Source organism: Schistocerca cancellata, chromosome 2, assembly GCF_023864275.1.
Source record: "Schistocerca cancellata isolate TAMUIC-IGC-003103 chromosome 2, iqSchCanc2.1, whole genome shotgun sequence".
In the NCBI taxonomy this organism is placed as follows: Eukaryota; Metazoa; Arthropoda; class Insecta; order Orthoptera; family Acrididae; genus Schistocerca; species Schistocerca cancellata.
This window is the reverse complement of record NC_064627.1, coordinates 383,811,715-383,824,018: the sequence shown is the minus strand read 5'-3', so window position 1 is coordinate 383,824,018 and position 12,304 is coordinate 383,811,715. Positions and strand designations below refer to the sequence as shown.

Below are 12,304 nucleotides of genomic sequence, written 5' to 3'. Positions count from 1 at the left end.
TCTCTCAAGTGGCTACTTCCTGCCCAGTGAGCATGTGTCGTGTGCCACACTAGGCCCTCTTCTGTCCTAAACAAAGTAATGGATACTTGGTAAATTACCAGGTGTGGATGTCTTGAAAATATTCTCTCACTCTATCAGATTAATTAATTAAATTGATAGCCTCTGTGTGGGATCGTTTTTCCTTGCTCCTATTGGTGGATACTAGGGTTGGTATATTTGGCAGCATTTGATCCCACAACTGTCCAGTTTCCAAACCGTTCTCGACTTTTTTCTCTTGCCTCCTATTGGTGGATACTGGCACAGTTACATTGTTTGGTAGGAAGTCAATTTCATTGGAGGTAGCTGAGAATTTCAGCTCAGTTGCATGCTATATCCTTAAACAATATGTTGGACTGGTGTGTGTGCTTGCAGTACCACTATTGGAAACAATAAAATAACCAATCGGGAATTTGATGTCTCGATTGGAAATGGTGCTACATAAAATGATAGTTGGAATTTCGGCGTGAATTTACAAGGCCACGGTTGTGGAATTCCCGACTACTACAGTTATGCTAAGTGTATGTTATATAGTATTATAGAATTCCTAAGTTTGTCCTCTCAGCTACACTAGGATGAAGAAGGAGGAGGACAGAATCTACCACGTGATAGGATAATAACAACAACAAATGGCCCTACAAGACAGAGTGCACTGTAATTGATTGAGAAGCATTAAACCACAATCCTAGTAATTCTCATGGTTAGATGGCTGAGATCGCTGAAAACACTCGTACATACAGTCCACTCACCTCCCAAATGTCCACACGCAGCGCGCCCATCCCCTCATACACCACCAGTGCCAACACAGAGGCCAGAGAAAACTGCTGTCATCACCACAGCCACAGTCGTAGACATACGTGTCTGCCATAGTGCACCATCCTGGTCATGGAGACATCCAGGAATGATTGGGGTGGTCGGGTTTGAATGTTATCAATACGTCCAGCACCAACGCTTGGCTGCGATCGATATTGAACTACAGAGTTACCGATGGAGAATACATGTAACACACACGATTGCAGAGACAGCCGAATGCATACTGAATATTAGTTGCTATTAAGCTATCCAGAGGCCGCTGCCACCAGAACTTGCCCCTGAAGCTGCAGGCAAGAACAACTCATTACAGCCTTAAGCCAGAAATATCAAATCGTTCCGGTCACCAGCTACCTCTGTCATGCACCCACCAGAACTTGCCCCTGCAGCTGCAGGCAAGAACAACTCATTACAGCCTTAAGCCAGAAATATCAAATCGTTCCGGTCACCAGCTACCTCTGTCATGCACCCAGATGGCCGGCAGAGTCACCCTAGGAAATCAGCCACATATTTATCACTGTAATTACAATTAAAGTTTACGATTGTAGCCCCAATCTAGTGACACTTGACAATGAGGGAAGTATCGGAAGTACGTCCTCGCGATGGATGTGCCTCTGGGACGAATCTCATGTTGAAATATCAGTATCTTTATCCTCCTTATAACAGGACATAATTTTCCATATAAAATCTTTCATCCTCCTTATAGCCATCGCTTCATTGAAATCGCAGTTTTCTATGTCAAATCCATATCGCCCTTACGACTGGACATAGTCATTTTCCTTGCACATGTCAGAACACAGACCACAGCAACTTTACGCCTCAACACATACTTTATAAGCCTGCTGCTCACAACGAATCTCTCGCACATCCCTACTAATAAGGGAACCTCCCCATCGCACCCCCCTCAGATTTAGTTATAAGTTGGCACAGTGGATAGGCCTTGAAAAACTGAACACAGATCAATCGAGAAAACAGGAAGAAGTTGTGTGGAACTATGAAAAAAATTAGTAAAATATACAAACTGAGTAGTCCATGCGAAGATAGGCAACATTAAGGACAAATGGGAGTCAAGGAGCACCGTGGTCACGTGGTTAGCGAGAGCAGCCACGGAACGAGAGGTCCTAGGTTCAAGTCTTCCCTCGAGTGAAAAGTTTAATTTTTTATTTTCAGTTTATGTGACAAACTCTTATGTTTTCATCACTTTTTTGGGAGTGTATATCACATCCACAAGAAAACCTAAATCGGGCAAGGTAGAAGAATCTTTTTATCCATTCGCTAAGTGTACAAGTTAGGTGGGCCGACAACATATTCCTGTCATGTGACGCACATGCCGTCACCAGTGTCGTATGGAATATATCAGACGTGTTTTCCTGTGGAGGAATCGGTTGACCTATGACCTTGCGATCAAATATTTTCGGTTCCCATTGGAGAGGCACGTCCTTTCGTCTACTAATCGCACGGTTTTGCGGTGCGGTCGCAAAACACAGACACTAAACTTATTACAGTGAACAGAGACATCAATGAACGAAAGGACAGATATAACTTTGCGAAAATAAAGAAAGTAAAATTTTCAGTCGAGTGAAGACTTGACACAAGGACCTCTCGTTCCGCAGCTGCTCACGCTAACCACGGGACCACGGCGCTCCTGAGCTCACACTCTCCTTGATGTTGCCTATGTTGCGCATGGACTACTCAGTTTGTATATATATATTTTTTTCATAGTTCCACACAACTTCTTCCTGTTTTCTCGATTGATCTGTGTTCAGTTTTTCAAGGCCTATCCACTTTGCCAACTTATACCTAAATCTGAGGGGGGTGCGATGGGGAGGTTCCCTTGTAAGTATAATACTTTGCCAATAACTGAATGCCGGTGACACCAATAAAATATTGAGCAAAAATTCGCCATGAAGGAACATGCTTCATTCGTTTTTCTTGCAAATAGTACCAGTGTGTCTTAGGAAGAGTGATGTAATAGTCTTATAAGCGACCAGCTATTGAAAATACGATCTCAACAACTACATCACAGTCACCCTGCATAAAAAACGGTCTTGGTTCTACAGGCACACACAACTATTCCTGATTATATCCATGTTAAAAACTATACATGTATTATAAATCGAGGTATGGCAATGCTTCCAAATGAAGTGGTCTTCCACGCAAATATCACGACAGTGAATATAGACGGTGATCGTGGGCGCATGTATTAATAGTCCGAAAGTGCAGGTGCACATCACCAGCAGTAAGCTCGTAACAAAACCACCATTCTTACTGCATTTCGAAAGTGATTCGACTAAGCAATGTGGTGTTAAGCCGATATTTGCAACTCCTTCATGTTGCTGTTAGATGTTTCTTATGCTAACAAACAGTACTATAACGCATTCTCTCTCGGTACCATGTAGACAGTGTAACAGAGGTTTTGCAATGTATGCACAGGTTTATAGGTGAGGAAGGATGATGGTTGATTGAGAATGATCACATACAGTAGATGGTGTACTATGTGAGGAATCACTTAAAAATGCAAAACTAGATTGAAGTTGCAAGTTATGTACAAAATTCCATGACCAATACATTGGCTCTTCAGATCTATAGTGTCACACTTTCTGATGGAAATTTTGTCTGCAATTTGGAATCAAGTCTCGCCATTCAACCACACACTTGTTTTGGATCTTTTAATGATTATAGCCACTGTGAACCATGGCACTCTCATATCTCAAAACAAGTCACCTTTTGCGAGCCTACTTACTTAGGACGCCATGCAGCAAAACTCCGATGTGGTTTTAGACAGTCACTCTGCATCTTGTAACTCTTTGTCAGTCTCTGCCCTGCTCTCCCTGTAGCTTTGTCCATCTAATCATTCCAGTTTAAATCAGAACTGAGTGGAAGTCGGAGAGTGCTATATCTTCCACCTCCTGCATCCCTTGGAGGAACAGGGTGAGCTGAGTTAATGCGACAGGACCATGTTCCATTGGAAATGGGAACATGTTGTCATACCTCTGCCAACGGTGTACAGTTTGTAAGGCCAGCACCAAACGAAGATTTCTCCTGCAACACAACTAGCAGAAACGACAATACGAATAATTACGGTGGTGTTTCTTATCAGCAAAATTAGGAAGACTTCACATCATACTGGAACTGGAGGAAGAACGTGAATTTCCAAATTACATACAGGTACTGCAGTCCGAAGGAGATCTGCATCTCTCAGGGTGCGTTTATGTCTGTCACCCAAACATTCTCTCTCTCCTCGTTATTTTGCACCACCCAAAAGAGAGAAACTATGAACTGTAAAAACTTCGCTAATGTCGCCCAGTAGAAAACTAAATAAGATATTACCACATCCCTTTCTAGCAGTACATTGTAAACAACTACCATCTGCATGCTGAAATCGAGCGTATGTGATGATCCTATTAAATATACAGGTATTGGTCCACTGGAACGTGTGGCTTGTGACCGAAGTTGCTTGCACAGACCAGTACAAAGTTTCGTCGCCCGTACTGTGAGGAGGACCATATCCCACAGACTATCAATCACAAGACAAGGTCCCTGTGTTGTTCTTTTATAAGCAGTTTCATACATTGTTTTTCTGCTCTCACGTATCCAAGCAGTGTATGACTACAGCTTTGTACACCACCCCTAAATTTTGTTTTTCCACTGTGACTTTGAGATCTGTGTCAGGTGCTAAACCGACATTAATGTGTTTCGATCCATTGGCTCTCGCAGAAATCTGGACATCGCATGGTGTAAAATATGCTGCTACCACAGCACACAAGATGGTTGAAATAAAAGACAGAGGCGGTGTTTCTTATTGGCAAAAATGTGGAGAACATCGCAACATATGAAAACTGGAAGAGGTTACAGCATTGTGGAGTGTTTCCAAACAACTGTCCGAAGGTGGTGAGCTCTATATTTAATCCCATCTTCCACAGTGACAGGGTAGCAAGCGTCTCAGTGTTTCGTTTTTGAAAGAGACCCCAAGCATTGATTCCTCATATTGCACCCAGGTAAATTGTCATTGTTTCAGTGTCATAGGTGGTAGCCATCCTGAACTCCAAATCTGTGGACACTACATCTTTCAAAAAGGGGGTACTTTCAGCACTATAACCCATAGAACACGGATAGTATGCACTATCAGCTGTCAGTCCCACTGGTGGAGAAATGGAATGATTATCCTATGCGCAGGCGATTATGTAGGTACCCTCACCACTCCAAATTTTTGGTCATATTTTTGTCAATATTACAAATTTCCATCAATTTTCGTAATTTTACCAGGTTTTCCGTAATTTCAACACATTTTACTCAATTACCACCACTCTCGATGAGTTGTCACGTCAACAAAATGTCTCATTGCGTCGATCTCGTGATGCTATCAGCCAATGACACTGCAGCATGGTTGTCAATTTCTGTATCATTGCTGAACCACCCACTCTATTACCTTGCAAGGATCATATACGTGTGGACATATTGTGAACCCTGTTACGCAGCTTACATCACATGACACAAATACTTAGTGTAGGAAATAGCCATGAGCAGAGATGAGGTGCAAAAACTACGTTCCTTGTCCGAACATTTTATAAACTCAGGAAGGTTTTATTACGATTTGACATCTCCCCCTATGTAGATGGAACCACAAAGTATACTCGCATTCCTGGGATAAAGTTGGAGATTCAAATCTACAGCACTCAGCCCTCTATTTCGAACTGAGCTACCCCTTCGTTGAGCCTTTGGACTAACGACCCTGACCAAAACTCTATGTGGCCTCTCTTTATGCATCTCGTAACTCTTCCTCTGTCTGTAAGCAGCCCTCCCTGCAACACTGTATCTGATTTAATTTGAAACTGACCAGAAGTAGGAGTGTGCTGTAAACGCTACACCCAACATCTAATAAAGGAACAGAACAAGCTGAGTTCCACGTAATCAATAAGCTCTGATATTTTGCTTTTGCAAAGAGTATAACACCTGTTCCAAAGTATTGATCACTGCTAGTGATATAGACCGGTTTTCTCATTCCAACATTGTAACTGCCGTTCTGCAACGATTGTTCCATATCAATCTTACTCACGTCACCCATCCAATTACACGCGATCTCTCTAGATGCTTGCATGTTGAGGACTTTAGTGCTCCTTATTGGGGTGCAGTAGATACGAGACTGATACATTTGAGAGTGTTGTGGTGATATAACAGTCGATTAAGAGGAAGAAGAAGAAACATTTGAGTTATGCATGATGGAGCCCCAGACAGAAGGAGTATGACATATTTTACGTAAATCACTTGTGCTGTCAATCCTGTAGAATTGCTGTAGTATCTGGGTTCCGTATCAAGAAGGTGCTTGGAAGAGAGAAATGCTCGTAGAACATAAACACAGACGCATAGCAGCGGTGTTTGATATGTGAAATTACACACCATGTTGCACTAACTCTGTGAACAGGACAAACTCTCTTCCACACACAACATTTCTCAAGCGAATGTATACACAGGAGTTGCAGTACCTCACAAAACTCTACCAATAACTTAGAATCACTGCAGTTATGAAACCGAAGACTCGATTATGGGCAAGACGTTCACCGTAACGACTGCAGGTAGACACAGCGCTCTGTGTCACACACAGAACACGCAGTTGTATACGATTCGATACTTCTTGTGTCGCTCTCGACACTCGACGACACGGCAGACAGCTCAAGAAATAAACACATTCTGAGCCGGGCGAGCGGTTCTAGGCGCTACAGTCTGGAACCGCGCGACCGTACGGTCGCAGGTTCGAATCCTGCCTCGGGCATGGATGTGTGTGGTGTCCTTAGGTTACTTAGGTTTAAGTAGTTCTAAGTTCTAGGGGACTGACGACCACAGCAGTTAAGTCCTATAGTGCTTAGAGCCATTTGAACCATTTTTGAACACATTCTGACATTTCGGTGGACGTTGTCCACTCTGTCGCTCATGCCCGCAGGGGTGGCTCGTTTCTGGTCCACCAATCTCTCCCCCCTGCAGGAGTTTCCAAAAACTGCTGCTGTTTCACTGGAATAATAAGCTTTAATCCCAAGTCGAGCTGAACTCACACGCACCTGGAACTCTTTCTTATTTTCATTGTTTCATGATTGTTTGAAGACAGTTGTAACGAGAATCCAATGTTATTTAAATACTGGTAAGGACATAACGAGCGACGTATCCTTTGTTATCCACTTACAGTGCACGCCGAAAACGATTAGCTACAGAAAATAACCAACCATCATTACACGTTATAAAGGCAATTAGTATCTCAATGAAATATCCACGAAGATATTGTATAGATCTATAGCATCCTAAGATGATCCCTGGATGAATAAATAAATAAGTGAAATTATTTAACGTTAAACTGAGCTTCAGTGTAACATGACCATGGTAAAACCTAATAATAATCCTTTTCAGGCAGCATATAATGTGTCATGTATTTCGGCAAACAATCCATACATAATAATTAAGGATTCGAAAACAGTTACACATATTTCGGAGGATTTCATTTTGTTAGGAGATCGAAGTTTGGCTAAGAAAGATAATAGGAGAAGTACTGAAACTGAATATTGACACCAGAATGAAAGATGTGGTAAGAGGCAAAAACTAAATTGTATATACAGTTCGAGATTTGCCTGGCTTTGTGCGAAAGAATCTGGCTAGTTATTCGAACTTATTTCTGGGAGAACGAAGCATGAGAAGTCGCTCTCTACAAAACTCTACGTTTCCCTAGAAAAACATTTTAGTACTTTTGGGGATGGGTAACGATCTGATATCAGGAAAATAATTGGACCATAATTGTGCATAATCTTTGTTCTTCATGATGTTTTCTAGCGGACATTTGGTTTCCCACAGAGAAAACAATAGAAAATTGTGAAGTGACGCCATGTAATCATACGTTTCGACTCATTCAGGCAGAGAGTAGGCATTATGATTTGTAATAATTTGGTTGTTGAGCGCCAGCTTACAGTAGTTTTTGTCCCCCTAGGGTACAAGACAGGAAAATTACATTATGCTTCAGGTGATTGTTCCTACACCATAGTTTGGATAAATGTGGTTTCATTGTACTACGTAGCATACCATGGATTTTAACGTCCAGAAAAGTCCATATGCTTCTGCAGTATCTAAATTGACGCTTCTACCCTTGTCCTATACAAGCGTGTGCCCATCACAAAAAATAATAAATAAATAAATAAAAAGCCGTAAAAGGCCAGAATGCGGCCATACGAATGTTGTTTTTTATTTAGTTGTAAGTAATAATTTTATGTTTGCTCTGCTGACGAGGTCCACATCATAACTTTTGTCGTGAACAAGTAACCAACTAACTAATAGGCTGTTGAATCCTATCTTCTGTTTTTCCGGACATCTGAGTCTCGTACATAACCAAACGTCTACAGGCTATTGCATTACAGCACTCATTTTTGTAGTGTGGTACCAAAAAGCAAAGAGTAGGAGTTTATGGAATATAAGGTCACTTTTAAATAATTAAAAGAAGTTGATGGAAATTTTTTAATGTAGAATCCTTTGTGATTACAAGAAGAAAGCAGTCGACACTCCCAGCCAAGCAGATCATTGTGTGAGTCTTGTTCCTTGCCTTTTCCCAATTATATACGGGGTTGGCATTTTTATATGGGTTGAGACAAAATTATTGACAGTTGGCGGCCGAATGCTCTCCCTGACTCCATCACCCCTGCCCACCCCCCTCACCGGGACGCAATCTGTGTAACTCATCTGTCTGAGTCTAGAATAAACATCTTGTTCAGTTATGAAAAAGCTTTCTAAATGGTGTTGGGTATGTCAGAGATGGGACGTGAGTGCCAGCCCGATATTTACATAGTTTGGTATGACAAACCGCTTAAAAATCACATTCAGGCTGGCATGCTCACCAGTCCTCGACGTTTATTCGCTAGGCGGATTCGATTGGAGCCAGCTCGCCTCCTCGTATCCCGGAAGTGGCCCGCTAACGCATTCCGCTTAATATAGTTTGATTATTGCAGTTTTTGAGTCTGACGAAGCGACAGCCTCCAGATTTTTTTCATGGCCATTGCGCTACACTCTTCTGGGTGCTGCGACAGCCATGGGTGTGGTAGTACAATTGTTAGTAATCACAACTGTAAATATTTGATTGTATGCATTATTTCTTTGTGACGATGCTAGTGCATGCGCTAGTAATTGATTAATTGTATTTTGATGAAGTAGTTTGAGCGGGGGGGGGGGGGGGGGGGGAAGAAGGAGAGGGGAAGCACTCGCGCAGCGTTCCAGGGACGCTAGATCCTGCACCTGCGGCGTGGATCCATGCTTGTTACATAGCAGCGTGTAGCCAGGTGCCTCGCGGAGTTTGTGAGTGATGAGTCAAAGGAGGAGGTTGACAAACTGTTCAATACGTAAAGCGTGGATTATGTCTATCTTGTAGTATTCGTGGCTGGAGTGTATTGTGAAATAGCAGGTAATGTTAACGTATTTAAGAAGCTCTGGCTGAATATGCAATGAAAGCTATTATATTTTCTTGTAAGTGGTTTACGGACGTGGGTGCGGCCCTTTCTTGGGAAGTAAGTTTGCGGCGGGAACTTACGTCAAGTTGTTTGAATATGAAAGATTTTATTTCTCTCCTTGACCATCATTTTGTGCTTAGTATTGGAAGCTTAAACGTACGCGTACCAGCGTTCGGTCGAATAGCCGTGCAAATGTAACTAGTTTTAACCAGTGTGATCAGTGTTTAGCACGAATACGTTAACATATTTAGAATAAGGAAAAAAATATAGTCCGCGAGACCAAAAGTACTTTAGTTCAAAACAGCGTTCTGTTTAATGATATTTGCGTTGATTTGTTTCAGGTTCAGGATAGACTCGAGGATCCTGAAACTCCTGCTCAGCCAGTGTCTACAAGTGGTTTAAAGCTTGCCACCGACGTAGCAAAGAACTGCGAATCTTCAAGAAGCAGAGATGCACGAGAACTGTCCAACATACTGAAAAGCGCACACTTTAAGGTAAATACAGCAACTTACCGTATCTGTTCCAGGCAATGCGGAGAACTAAGTTTCTCCTAGCTTCTTTTCTCCAAGGCAATGAAGTGTACATGCTCTTTGACACAGTAAGAAGCCTAGTAAACTGTGCTTGATTGAAATGTGTTGACCCACAGTATTACTAGTTGTTATAAATGAATAACAACACAGATGACATCCAAATACCAGCTAAGAATATGTTAATAAACTGCAGACCAGTACGTGTGAGATTCATATTTACAGTTTGCATGTATTCATAGTAAAATGTATGTTGTTTTTATGCAAATGCTATTTCAGTTCTGTGGTCTAAGGTATGTATCAGATCAGGAACAACGTTAAGTAGAGATAAACTGTGATTCAACTGAGTTGACAAATTGAAATGTTCATTGGATACTTTAGTAACACTTTTCTGATGTTACCCTGTATAGTTTAATAATTTCATGGAAAACTGTGATTGTTTTGGTGTAACAGAAATGTAAGCATTTCCCCCGAGACAGATTACAGTGTCAGGCTACTTCACTAAAGTACTTGTTTCTTTCTCTCCATCCTTGGCCTTATGAACAGCTTCAATAGTTTGTTACTGTGTTCTACACAAACACATATAGGACTAATTAACGTCTCAAAAATCAACTTCCCCTTTCTCCCTCCCCCACATCAGATATGGAGAAAAGCGGATGTAATTCTTTCAGCCTCTTTATGTTAGCGGAGCTTTTGAACTGTGCTTTATCAGCATAAATGAGTTATTAGCTGTTATTAATACTGATTAATTTAGGAACAAAAATAAAATTGATAAATTGGTTAGTCGAGCCAAAGAAAACCTTCTGTTATAACATCAGTCGTAACTATGGCTTTGTGTGCTTGTGTGGCAATATTTGAATTCTGAACCCCCCCACCCCCCCCAAGACTTATTTTCTAGGAAGAGAAACAATGCAATAAAATGGACAATAAATAGTTTAGACAGGAAGAGAATAGAAGCTTTCAAAATGTGGTGCTACAAAAGAATGCTGAAGATTAGATGGGTAGATCATGTAACTAATGAGGAGGTACTGAGTAGAATTGGGGAGAGGAGGAATTTGTGGCTTAACTTGACTAGAAGAAGGGATCAGTTAGTAGGTCAGTCATAAAAAATTTCTATGTGTTCAGGTTCAGTCAGATCTGAAATGGGAGGTACACCTAAACAATTTAAGTAAGAGGCTGAATTCACTAGCATATACTGTTAGAATCCTCACTCAAAATACAAGCTGCTCATCAGTGCTGACAATGTATCATTGCAGTATACAGTCACTACTTACGTGTGGAATAATTTTTTGGGGAATTCCACAAATACTACAAAAACATTCAAAATACAGAAAAAGATTATCAGGGTGATAAAAAAAAAACTAAATGTAAGGATTCCTGTGGACCCCTTTTTAAAACTCTGAAAATATTGCCACTGCCTTGTTTGTATATATACGGAATACTAATTTTCACAGAAGGGAGCATCTTAAAAAAAGAAAATCTCTTCAAACGTAATTATGATATAAACACATATGAAACTAGAATGAAGATGAACCTACACAGGAACATAGTAAATACAAATTTCTGCAAAAGAGGAGTGTATCATTCTGGAGCTATGTTATATAACCATATGCCTTCTTACCTAAAATGCATACCAACATTAAATGCATTTAAAATGAAGTTAAAACAGTTCTTGCTTGACCACTGCTTCCATTATTTGTCAGATTTATGGAACATCATAATAAGTAAACCTCATTTACCAAATTTCACTAATTGTCAATTCATAATATAGTTTACATTGTGCTTATCATGTAATCTCACATAATAAATGCTATTATCACATGTAGAAGCAATGTAGTACACCAGCCTACATTATTATGCATTTTTATTATGTCAACAATGTAGTCAAAATGACTACTGTATTGTAAACTAACTAGGTTTACCTCTGTCCTATATCACATATACAAACAATGTATAAACTGATTCTTGGACCAACAAATAAATAAACATATTCTTAGGCATCAATGGATTACCAGTTTAGTATGGAAGGGCGGCATGGAGTGTAAAAATCGTATAGGGAGACCAAGAGATGAATACACTAAGTAGATTCAGATGGATGTAGGTTGCTGTAGGCACTGGGAGATGAATAAGCTTGCACAGGATAGAGTAGCATGGAGAGCTGCATCAAACCAGTCTCTGGACTGAGGACCACAACAACAACATGTACAATGAGTCATGAAATTTTGCGGTTTATGGTTTTTTTGAACATTTAGAATCTGCTCTTCTGTTCAGTGTGTGTCCACTGTTGATAACTCTATTGAAGCTATTTTGTCTGTGGTGCGTTGAAACAGTTTCATTCTCATGAGAACTGACTCATTTTATATCAGAACAAGTAGTTACAATAGTTCATTGGAATGATGTCACAGAGTGGGTTTAGTTCACCTGGCAGCTATAGTTTTGAGTGATTATACCTCAGGAGAA

General features: G+C 40.7%; 1 protein-coding gene across 5 annotated transcripts in view; it reads left to right on the top strand.

Annotated features, from left to right (window-relative positions):
* LOC126161793 (protein PALS2) overlaps positions 1-12,304 on the top strand; it is a 360,405-nt gene that overhangs the window by 266,898 nt on the left and 81,203 nt on the right. For all 5 annotated transcript variants that reach the window (XM_049917873.1, XM_049917870.1, XM_049917872.1 and 2 more), the window contains one exon: positions 9,659-9,811. In XM_049917873.1, coding sequence (XP_049773830.1) covers positions 9,659-9,811 — 153 coding nt within the window. The remainder of the gene's footprint in view (positions 1-9,658; positions 9,812-12,304) is intronic.